The 12,423-nt window shown below is 43.3% G+C and overlaps 1 protein-coding gene across 1 annotated transcript in view; it reads right to left on the bottom strand.

Annotated features, from left to right (window-relative positions):
* Window positions 1-1,251: 1,251 nt before the first annotated feature.
* LOC126188325 (E3 ubiquitin-protein ligase LRSAM1-like) overlaps window positions 1,252-12,423 on the bottom strand; it is a 174,056-nt gene continuing 162,884 nt past the window's right edge. Inside the window, exons 13-14 of the mRNA XM_049929919.1 lie at window positions 3,747-3,926; window positions 1,252-1,374 (exon numbers count right to left, since the gene is read on the bottom strand). Of these exons, the coding sequence (XP_049785876.1) occupies window positions 1,252-1,374; window positions 3,747-3,926 (303 nt within the window). The remainder of the gene's footprint in view (window positions 1,375-3,746; window positions 3,927-12,423) is intronic.

Below are 12,423 nucleotides of genomic sequence, written 5' to 3' on the forward strand. Positions count from 1 at the left end.
CTTAAGAGAATCATAACTGGTGACACGTGGGTCTACAGTTATGATGTTGAGAACTAGGTTCAATCTTCACAGTGGGTCAGGAAATATTCTCCAAGATCAAAAAAAGCTCATCAGGTCAGGTCAAGTGTCAAAGCCATGCTGATTATTCCTTTGACTTCGAAGGATCAGTTCACCATGAATTCATGCCATAGGGACAAACTGTTAATCAAATGTACTATCGGGCCATTTTGCGATGCCTGCAAGAAAATGTGAGAGTCAGAAATGTGGCTAGACAATTCATGGGTCTTGCATCATGATAACGCAACCACATATTCATCCGTGTTGGTGCTTGACTACTGCACAAACAACAAAATGAATGTTCTCTCACATCCTCTGTACTCTCCAGACCTGGCCTGTGCAGATTTTTTTATTTTATTTCCAAAGTTTAAAAACCAGGTGCAAAGACAAAGATTTGCAACAATAGGCAAGACAAAGGAAAATTTGCAGCGGCACTTTCAGTGATCTAGCAAGAGGCATACCAAAACTGCTTCCCGAAGAGGAGACCATGCACAATAAGTAAAAGGTAAGTATAGAAAAATCTTAAGGACAAAGTTCTGGAATTTTTTGAACAGACTGTGCATGTCCGTATAGGTAAAGCTTAATCGTGATCAAAGGATCAAGTGGGATGTTGCACATGGGGCACAAGCACAGACAGGGCACAGCAGTGGAATGAAATTGGCCATGTTGTTTTCGAAAGGAGGAATTTCAGCATTTGCTTTAATCAGTTTAGAGAAACTACAGGAAACCTAAATCAGGATGACCAGATAGGGATTTGAAGTCCACTGCCAAATGAAGATATAAAAATGCGGAGGAGTCACGTATGAATTGTTATTAATTGTTTGTGCTGGATTTTGGCTCATTGTTAAAAATTTCCAATAATATTAATTTAAAGTAATATCATAACAAAAAAACCATTTGAAAAATAGTGCTCATATGCCATGATAGTACATGCTGATGAGCATTTTCTGAAAGCTCTGGCTTCTATAGTCTATTAACTACACTGAGTATCCACTGCACTTTCCAACACTATAAGCATATGAACAGTTATTACTTGTGTCAATTGATTACAGAAATATATAATTACAAACTAGATATCATCTGAAAATTTGTTTTTTTTCTCCTCACAATATATTTTGTGTCAGATCACAGCAGTTGACTAGAATCTATGAAATACTACCTGCAGTACCTACTCTGAAACAAACACACTAAACATTATGGCATTATAACACGCAGCTTCTGCACGATGTTGCTTCGGCACATCGGACATTCTGTTAGTGGATTGGAACATATACTGCAGCAGCACATATGACCACATGAGACAAATACGATGTCACTCTGAAAAAGATAATTTTGGAAGTAATATTTTTAAGCATAAAGAGTTTGATTGAGCTTATATTTAACAAACTGATGAAAAATTTCAAGGCTCTTGAAAGCAATGAAAGGAGCATTTAGTAATGTTCACCAAAATATATTGCAGTTGTTTCATACATAACAAGAAAAATTCAAATAAATCTGTTGAGAATACTGATTAATGCTCAAGATAGAAAAAAAAGTATCCTTTTTGTGGCAACAAAACTACAATGATCTCAGAAGGAAGGAAGTGAAACTAGCCAGCTGCATTATAAATTTGAACTGAAAAAATACAGTCAATTTTAGTGTTATTTTAGATAGTTTTCCAAATTGATAAACTGAATATTCATTTCCATATAAAAATTCACAGCAGTTAAAAATAACACATACTCTTACGATGAACAAAATCTGTGATGAACAGAATAATGAGGGGGTCATGAAATTATAAACTAAACAAAGGAAAGGTGAAATACACTGAATATCAGTAGTATGGTGAGTGGAGTAGTAGCTGATGATGGCAGAGGATATAAAGTTATATGATATTTAATAGATTATAAGACGTACTTTTTTCTTCAAACAATTGCCTCCAAAATTCAGGTGCAACTTATCCTCAAAATTAATATAAAATGTCTAGTGTTTGATTTAAAATTACTGCCAGTCTTAAAAATGGCCATTCAATGTCGCAGGAAACCTCTCTCTATCTGGCAATACTGGAGTCAAATGGCGGCATCAGTAGTGCACCAATGCAACAAACATGGGCTGCGGGCATTCACAAGCTTGCTGATACTGTCTCCCCCCCACCCCGCCATCACAATCCCAGAACACTGTCTAGCATATGATTTGTCATTGCAGTCTATGTTCCCAGTGAACTTTAAATGAAAGTTATTGTGTTATCGGTAACAATACAATATTTTTGTTAGTAGCTAGTTTTGTAACGGAAAAACATAAAAGGTATTCATATGATGTGGGTTATAAACTGAATAGTATATGCAGAAGAACATGGAAACAGACCAGCTGAGTGGCAGTTCAGCCCTGCACCAACAGAAAAAAACCATTCATGATTGATGGGCTAGTGTAGAACTGAAAAATCTGAGGAAAACTAAATGTGCAAATATGACATACTGAAATGGATTCAAGGACACCATCAAAATGGCACTGGAATAAAAAATTGATTCAAATTCACACTCGTAAGCTAGCACTACAGTGGAACTTAACAGACTTTAAGGGTGGAGTTGGTTGGTTGGTGCTACAGGTTTATGAAGTGTCATGGACTTAGCATGCAAACCAAAATCAAAATTTCTCAGAAAATGTCACAATTGTATGAAGAGAAAATATTATCTTTCCATCACTTTATTATTCAACATCGAACGAAAACCGATGTGGAACTAAGCCCAATAGCGAATATGGACAAAACACCTCTGACATTTGATGTGCCTAGTGACAGAACTGTTGCCACAAAGGGCACTAAAACTGTAACTATAAAAACAAGTGGACATGAAAAAATGCACTACACTGTTGTTCTCTATGTTGTGCTGATGGCAGCAAACTTAATACAATGATCATTTTCAAGCAAAAACAATGTCAACACCAGAAATACCAACAGGTGGTGGTGTTCACATACATGACAAAGGCTGAATAGATGAGGCTAATATGAAATTATGGAGTAACAGTGTGTGGGAGAGAAGGAAAGGTGTTTTATTGAAGAAGAGTTCTCTTCTTCTTCTAGACCCGTTTAGTAGTCATTTGAAAAATTCTGTGAAAGAGAAATTGAGAAAGGGAAATACAGAGGTTGCTCTTATTCTGAGAGGACTTACTTCACAATCGCAATTTCATGATGTCTCAATAAATAAACCATTTATGTATGTATATGAGAGAGGAATGGAACAAATGGATGATGGCTGAGACCCAACATGAATTCACACCAAAGGGAGCTTTAAAACAATCTACAATTAAACAAGTGTGACAGTGGATAAAACAGTCCTCATCTAGAGTGAGAGAAGACATTATTGTTAAATATTTCAAGAAGTGTGACATAAGTAATGCTCTCGATGGCAGTGAAGACCATTTTACATATGGAAAGGACAACGATGATGAAGAAGAAGAAGAAGAAGAAGAAGAAGAAACTTCAGATGACGACGTCAGTTTGGTTTTATAAACTGAGAATTTTTTTTAGTCTGGCTTTGCAGTCTAACAATAAAATAGTAAAAATGTTATTTTTTAAAAGAAAAACAGCTTAAAAATTAAGGTCCTTGTTATAGTCCTTAGTGTCTTATAGTCCGTAAAATACAGTACTTGTCTTATGATAATAATATGCAGCACCATACATTTGTCAGCAGAATACTTTTGTGTCTACCTACCTGTCTATCTAGACAAACTACACATTCAGCATCCATATTGTGCGTTTCTGTCTCGGGAAGAGATGGGGCTGATGGCACATCTTGAGGCTCCACACTTGATGTATTACTTGTTTTTTCTTGCAAGTATTCCATTGTGGCTTTTTTAATGGCTGCTCGATCTTCTGATGATTTAATGCCAGCCTACAAAAAAAATGAACTTAAGAAATAAATAAAGCGTTTACAGCAAGTGTCAAAGACTAATACCTTTAGTTTTGCTGTAATCACTGGATTCCAAATACGTGGTTAGCAAAATATCTGTTTTGTGGTGTCACCGCCAGACACCACACTTGCTATGTGGTAGCCTTTAAATCGGCCGCGGTCCGTTAGTATACGTCAGACCCATGTGTCGCCACTATCAGTGATTGCAGACTGAGCGCCGCCACATGGCAGGTCTAGAGAGACTTCCTAGCACTCGCCCCAGTTGTACAACCGACTTTGCAAGCGATGGTTCACTGACAAAATACACTCTCATTTGCCGAGACGATAGTTAGCATAGCCTTCAGCTACGTCATTTGCTACGACCTAGCAAGGCGCCATTACCAGTTACTATTGATACTGTAATCATGTACTGTCAAGAGCGACGCTCATCATTAATGGATTAAAGTTAAGTATTCCACCAGCTACGTCCGTTTGTCTAAAGTCTAATTTCCTTGTCCTGTTCGAGACCTCACACCAGCCTGCGTGAGCTAAAAAACGTGCCTTTCGGCTTCCTCTCATACCTGGTGTTGGCTCTCCTGCCAACCCACAACATTGGCGACGAGGCAACACCGCATTCATAACTATACTGCCCTGATTTACTTGTGTAATGGCTTCGCCACCATCTCCAGATGTACTGTCCGAATTTTATCGCTTACAGAATCAGCAGACGCAGGCCTTACTGTGTGCCCTTGGACAGCTCGTCCAGGGTCAATGTGCAATGCAAAACGATGAGGCAGCCACCGCTCCACCGCTAATGCAGCCACAACACGCAGTTGCACCAACTTTTCGTCCTTTTGATGCTGCACTGGAAAGCTGGACGGAGTGGTCACGCCAATTTGGATTCCATCTCACCGCCTACAGAATTCAAGGTAACGAGCGGCAGCCTTTTTTATTGTCCTCCGTCGGGGTGTACACGTACCGTGTGATAGTCAAATTATTTCCCCGACGCGACGTAGCAACTCTGTCCTATGACGAAATTTTGTCTGCATTAGATGCATATTTCAAAGTATCAGTCAATGTAGTTGCCAAATGGTATACCTTCTTTCGTACAAAACGTATGGCAGGTCAGACTAATCAGGAGTGGGTTGCAACCTAGCAAGGCCTTACTAGGGGTTGTGCTTTTGAGTGTCAATGTGGACTCCCTTATTCAGATACTATGGTATGTGATGCAATTGCACAGAACGTTTCTGATGTTCGTATAAGGGAACAGATTTTGAAACTAGTCAATCCCTCCCTTCAATAAGTGATGGACATATTGGATCGGCAGAACACACTTGACTTTGCTCAGGAATCATTTGAAACTTCGCCACCCGTGTGTCAGGTTAACCGGCCTGCCGGGCGAGCTGCACGGAACAGTAAACAGTCCCTGCGCCCGACCGCGCTGCTGCTGCCAGGCTCTCAGCCATGTGTACCGCGCCGGCAAGCAAATGCAGTGCTAAAATCATGACCGTGGTGTGCTGCTAGACATTCGCGTGAGAATTGCCCGTCATGCCAAGCTATTTGCTTTTACTGTAATAAAAAAGGACATGTTCAAAGTGTTTGCCAGAAAAAGCTCAGATTGGAAACTCAAAATCATTCCAGGCCCTTTGCTTCACGCCGGAATCGGAATCGAACCAAGGATACTCAGGCTTGTGACACTTCGCCCATGGAAATTCATATAGTTCATGCCACTCCGCCCAGTGCCACTCTCCCTAACAGTGACTGTGTTCGTCCCAAAAATAGTGTGCGTCGAAATCGCCGGAACTCCCATCAAGTCGCAAATGATTTTGTACCAGTGTCAGTTCACGTTGCACGAGACAGTCGCTCTTGTCGTCAGCGAGACAATAAACTTTTTGTGGACTTGGACATTAACGGCAAAGTGATACCATTCCAGCTCGATACCGGGGCTGCAGTTTCACTGATCAATCAAGACACTTACAAACTGCTGGGCACACCTCTGTTGCGTGCCGCAAATGTTAAGTTAAGTACCTATTTAGGTCAAGAGATCCCTGTGTTAGGACAGTGCAGCCTTCTTGCAACATACAAGGGACAAACAAAACTTGTGTCATTTTACGTCCTTCGTTCTTTTCTGCAGTGAACTTGTTTGGTTTCGATTTATTTCAGTTGTTTAACTTGTCTATAGTAAATCAGGTCCTATCAGTGAACCAGACTGTGCCTTTACACGATTTGGAATCACAAGGTGTAATTGAACATTTGCAGGCTTCTCTCTGGGCATCACCCTTAGTAATTTTGCCAAAACCTTCCGGAAAATAGAGACTTTGTGTGGACTTCAAGGCAACAGTGAATCCACAACTAGTGACTGCAACTTTTCCTTTACCCCGCCCGGAAGATCTTTTGACAAACTGTGCCCGGGTAAACATTTTTCGAAGTTGGACCTAGCAGATGCGTACTTGCAAATACCGGTGGACGAAGAATCCCAGCGCGTTTTGGTGGTTAACACGCATCTTGGTTTGTATCGATTCAAACGACTGCCATTCGGGTGTGCATCCGCCCCTGCATTGTTTCAGCAATATCTACAAACTGTTAGTGCGTCAGTCCCTACTGCAGCAAACTATCTGGACGATATTGTGATCTCCGGAAAGACGTTAGAAGAATATTTAGCCAATCTCAGAACATTATTTCAGGTCTTGCGACAAAATGGTCTTCGCTTGCAGAAGGACAAATGTGTGTTTTTTGCTCGTGACTGACCCTATATGGGACATGTACTCAATGCCCAAAGCATACATCCCAGTCCCACGCACCTTCGTGCCATACAAGACTTGCCTTCGCCGCAAAATTTGAAGCAGCTACAGAGTGTGCTGGGAAAAATAAATTACTATAACAAATATGTTCCACAGGCCTCTTCCATTTCAGCTCCGCTTCATTGCTTACGCCGTAAAGGTGTTCCGTTCTTCTGGACGACGGAATGCGAACACGCCTTTCGCTGGTTGAAATCGGCGTTGCTTTCCAATACTTGCCTTACGCCATTTGATCCCCGGAAGCCCCTTTTGTTGATGGTGGATGCATCGGATTTCGGGATCGGTGCTGTGCTTGCGCACAAAGATGGATCGCACGATCGCCCTATTGCCTTTGCGCCCAAATTGCTCTCATCTGTGCAACGAAATTATTCACAGATCAAGAAAGAAGCATTGGCTCTCGTATTTGGTGTTACAAAGTTTCATGATTTCTTGTATGGTCGTCACTTTACCATCATCACAGACCACAAACCTTTGACATCGCTTTTTCATCTGACCAAGCCTGTACCTCCACATAGAGCGCAGAAATTCATTCGCTGGTCTATTTTCCTCTCGCAGTACCGCTACGATATCTTGTATCGGTCCACTGCTCAGCATGGAAATGCCAATGCGTTGTCCCGTTTCCTCCAAACTTGCTTGCATGTTCATTGATTCGGACACCGATGATGTGGGCGAATCGTTTCCGATTGATTTTCATCGTGTAGCTACAGCCACAGCTGCCGACCCTGTCCTTGCTACCATTCTGCGTTTTGTTGCTACGCAATAGCCCTTGTCAAAGTCACGGATCGGGGATCCGTTGGTTCGCCGATTTTTTGCTCACCAGGAGAGACTTTTTGTACGACGTGGTGTTTTGCTGTTGCATTCTGATAATGATCAGTCCAGGGTTGTGGTCCCATGTTCGTTACAGTCCTCTGTCTTACAGCTTCTCCACCAAGGACATTGGGGTATAGTAAGAACGAAACAACTTGCTCGTCAGCACTGTACTTGGTTCGGAATTGATGCCGCGATTACTAATATATGCTCTCCTTGCATGGTGTGTGCTGAACAACAATCAGCACCACCACGGAAATTCTTTGCATGGCCAAAAGCCACTTCCCTTTGGCAATGCTTACACATCGATTTTGCTGGTCCATTCTGGAATGCTCGATGGTTGATTGTGGTAGATTCATTCAGTAATTTTCCTTTTGTTGTCCGGATGTCTTCCACGACGTCATCTGCCACCATCCAAGCGTTATCCGCTATCTTTTGCATTGAAGGTCTTCCACAGACTATTGTTTCCGACAATGGCCCACAATTCATGTCCGCAGAATTTCAGTCATTCTGCAAGGCCAATAGTATTCAACATCTGACGTCTGCACCGTTTTCGTCACAGTCAAACGGTGCCGCTGAACGATTGGTCAGGACTTTGAAGTCACAGATGTTGAAGTTGAAAGCGTCGCATTCTCGGGAGGACGCGTTATTGCTCTTTTTGTCCTCGTATCACTCTCAGCCCCGAGATGGTCGCTCGCCGGCTGAGTTGCTCCACGGTCGCCCTCATCGAACCTTGATGTCTTTGCTACATCCGCCGCATCAGGTTCTTGTGCAGTGGCAGACACCTGCTTTTGCTCCAGGCGACGCTGTCTACTATTGTCACTATCGAGGTTCACAACGTTGGCTCGAAGGGCGCATTCTTTGCTGCCTCGGGCATGCTATGTATCTGGTTTTGGGGGCCTCTGGTGAGGTGCGTCGGCATCTCAATCAGCTGTGCCTCTGTCGTTGCACGGGATCTGCCACTCCCCATCTGCTTTCAGCGACGGTGCCGTCCGGTCAGCTCCCTGGGGACTCATCTACTGGCTTGCCTCAGCCCCAGGTGTTACCGACGCTGCCTTCCATTTTGCCCCATGGCGACGCACCGCCGCCGCCGCCGCCACCTGTTCTTCCGCCGGCGACGCTCACAGTGGACGCGACGCTGCAACCGCCAGGCGCCTCCCTGGGTCACGCGCCGCCGATCGCTTCCCGTGACCAGTTGTCCTCAGACATGGAACTCTTGCCCGCTCCGGACCATATGTCGTCTTCGCCCGTCAGGTGCCCAGGCCCGATGGAGGTCGACCCGTCGGCCCCTCCTGTCTCTCTGCGGGCGCATACACCGCATGTTGGCGTGCATCCTGGAGCAGGTTTTCAGGCGTTTCCTAGCTCCCCGCGGTCTGAATGGCAGGGTGCGGGTGGCACAGCCTAGCCTGTTGTTAGGCTCCCCACCTCATCACATACATCAACATGGGGTCCTCCCCACAGCGGGCAGAAGCCTTATGCCACAACCGTACGCCGATTTGCGGGGGAGGAATCTGGTGTCACCCCCAGACACCACACTAGCTAGGGGGTAGCCTTTAAATCGGCCGCGGTCCGTTAGTATACGTCGGACCCGCGTGTCGCCACTATCAGTGATTGGAGACCGAGCGCTGCCACACGGCAGGTCCAGAGAGACTTCCTAGCACTCGCCCCAGTTGTACAACCGACTTTGCTAGTGATGGTTCACTGACAAAATACGCTCTCATTTGCCAAAACGATAGTTAGCATAGCCTTCAGCTATGTCATTTGCTACGACCTAGCAAGGCGCCATTACCAGTTACTATTGATACTGTAATCATGAACCGTCAAGAGCGACGCTCATCATTAATGGATTAAAGTTAAGTATTCCACCAGCTATGTCCGTTATTCTAAAGTCTAATTTCCTTGTCCTGTTCCAGATTTCACGCCAGCCTGCGTGAGCTAAAACGCGTGCCTTTCGGCTTCCTCTCATACCCGGTGTTGGCTCTTCTGCCAACCCACAACACTGTTTATATAATTGTCATAACCACTGTATATTAACATGGAAGTCTGTCAGTTGTTTGCTTTATTTCTCACAATTTCATGCGTTGCCTACCACACAATACCGGGCTAAACTGTCCCTCAAACAAATTCTTTGCACAGTCAAGTACTGTTGCAGCATTACCAAAATTCACTCTGACTCGTAGTCTGCCGATACTTGTACCAGAGTTTTTTTTCTGTTGCATTTCCATTATTGCAAGGCAGTTCAGGTATGGAGATGCCTACAATGGCTTAGCTGACCGATCCTGGCATGAAACATGCGGCCTCATACATTACACATAATAGAGGGCGGAGGGTGTGGCTGGGTCTGGCGAAGTTTTCATCTCTGCCGTTTTTCATTTTTCTGCCTCCAATGTTCCTGCTCAAAATGTACGACAACAGATGAAGTAGCTATGTGCCATTGTTTACGATCTTCTGCTGCAGCACACCGATTACTTGGGTCAATGTTTAGACCCTTAAGGTTCTTCTCGAGTTATCCTTATAGCACTTCAGAAGAGCACCACAATTACTTGGGTCATTGTTAGACTCTCTAGGTTCTTCTCAAATTGGTCCTCATAGCACTTCAGAGGAGCACCACAAGGCCTTCTAGCTGTGTTCACGTCACTGTATAAATTTTTCCAAGGAAGTCTGTTGTTTCTCATTCGCTGGTCATGCCTAATCCATCTGAATTGGTGACAAATAATGTTGGCTCTATACTATACATCTTTGCCTTCTCAAGAAACATAGTGTTTGATACAAAGTCATCCCATTTGATGTTCATAATGTATCCAAGCTTCCGTTGGTTTAAGATCTTGAGATCATGGCGATATAGTGTCCAGGCTTCACAATTATAGAGCAGAGTAGAAACAACTACTGCTTGACACACCATCAGTTTGGTGCATAGTGTTAGATCTTTATTCAGGAAGACCTGATGTAGGAGATGTCCAGAAGCAAAATGTGCAACATGCTTCCAGTTCTCCCCATCTTCTTCTGAGGAGCAATTAGCTGATAGTATGCTTCATAGAAGAGGAAGTGATCTACTTGTTCCAAAGGTGTGCTGGAACTAGAGATATTGAGATCTGGAAAGGCAGTTCCGAGAGTGGGCTGTGCTAGTACCTTTGTTTTTTGGCTGTTGGTGGTCAGGCCAAACCGTTTATATGGAGTACTGAAACAATTTACAGACAGTTGCAGCTCTGCTGGTGTGTGAGCTGAAGAAGCATCATCATCAGATTACTGTAGTTCAGTTACTGAGTGAGACTTGTGAACCTTTTAGAGTGCAGCCTGGACTGATTAAATAGCCTTCCATCTAATTTGTATTTGAATTCTACTCCTGTCTACAGACGATGTCTCAAAGAGCATGGCTGCTAGGGGCAAAACAAACAACGTGGCACAAGGACATGTCGTTTGAGCCCATTAATAATAGGTAACTTGTCCGACGTTTCATTCTGGTACAGCACTTGGCCAGACATGTCGTCATGGAAAGCTAACTACAGGATCGCTTTCCAAGTCTTCTAATGTGAAGTATCATGAAAATTGTAACCATCATAAAAACTTCCCTTCTTTGAAGTCTTTACAAAATAGGACTTCAGTTCATAATCTCTGGCTATCATGACTAGTTGTCCTTGTGTTTTCTGATGAATGGTGCATCTTCCCGAAATCTATCTCTACCTGTCTGCCAGCAGTCTTAGCTGGAAGACTGAAGTTTAAAAAGATGTCAGTGACCCGTACCTGCTTAATATGAACATTTGTGTTAACTAAAATTGAAATACTGGAATCAAACTATTCCACAGAAGGAAAAGCTAACAAGATCCTCTCGGGGATTTCCAATTTCCCACTTGAAATCTGCCAACAACCTGGTAGAGAATTTTGCACCACAGTAAAAAACCTCCGTTCTGCCATTCTGGGTGCTAAACAGGGTTGGATCACCCACATATAAATTATTTTGACTTCTTGTATGGTGATTGTGAATTTAACTGGGACAGCTGTGAGACAACTGGGATACAGTGAAACTAAATATTTGCCACTGATAACAGGAAATCTCCTCTTGAATGCAGTGTGGATTTGGTTCAGAGGCACATTACTGAGCAATTTGTTCGCAGGTCATAAGGCTGAAATGAAGAAGTATATGGAGGAATATTTAGGGTTAGCCATAGGTGCAGTCAAGCTGATGGGTATCAGATCTTGTATTACAGTTGTGGAATGATGACAGATATTTGACATTCAGAAAGGTTTAGAGGACCATAGTGACTAAGAAACCAATTAAGAAAACAGCTTGTGTAAAAATCATGTTGCATATCTGGTCAGATGCACCATAACAGCATAGACCCTTAAGGTTCTTCTCGAGTTATCCTTATAGCACTTCAGAAGAGCACCACAATTACTTGGGTCATTGTTAGACTCTCTAGGTTCTTCTCAAATTGGTCCTCATAGCACTTCAGAGGAGCACCACAAGGCCTTCTAGCTGTGTTCACGTCACTGTATAAATTTTTCCAAGGAAGTCTGTTGTTTCTCATTGATAGCAGTGGTTAGCACACTGGACTTCCATTTGTGAGGACGATGGTTCACACTTTAGCGTCCAGCCATCCTGATTTAGGTTTTATCTGATTTCCCTAAATTGCGTCAGGCAAATGCTGGGATGGTTCCTATGAAAGGGCACCGCCGAATTCCAACTCCATCCTTCCAAAAACTGATGGGATTGATGATCTCGCTGTCTGGTCACTTACCCCAAATCGACCGACCGACCGACCGACCGACCGACCAAGCAACCAACCAACTGATGTGATGAAACAACAAAATGATTCACACACATCTTACACAACTGTTCATGGCTTGTTCAAGTTGTTTACAGTATTTGTACCATGCTGAATCATACTGCAATAATA

The sequence above is a fragment of the Schistocerca cancellata genome, chromosome 5, assembly GCF_023864275.1.
Source record: "Schistocerca cancellata isolate TAMUIC-IGC-003103 chromosome 5, iqSchCanc2.1, whole genome shotgun sequence".
NCBI lineage: Eukaryota > Metazoa > Arthropoda > Insecta > Orthoptera > Acrididae > Schistocerca > Schistocerca cancellata.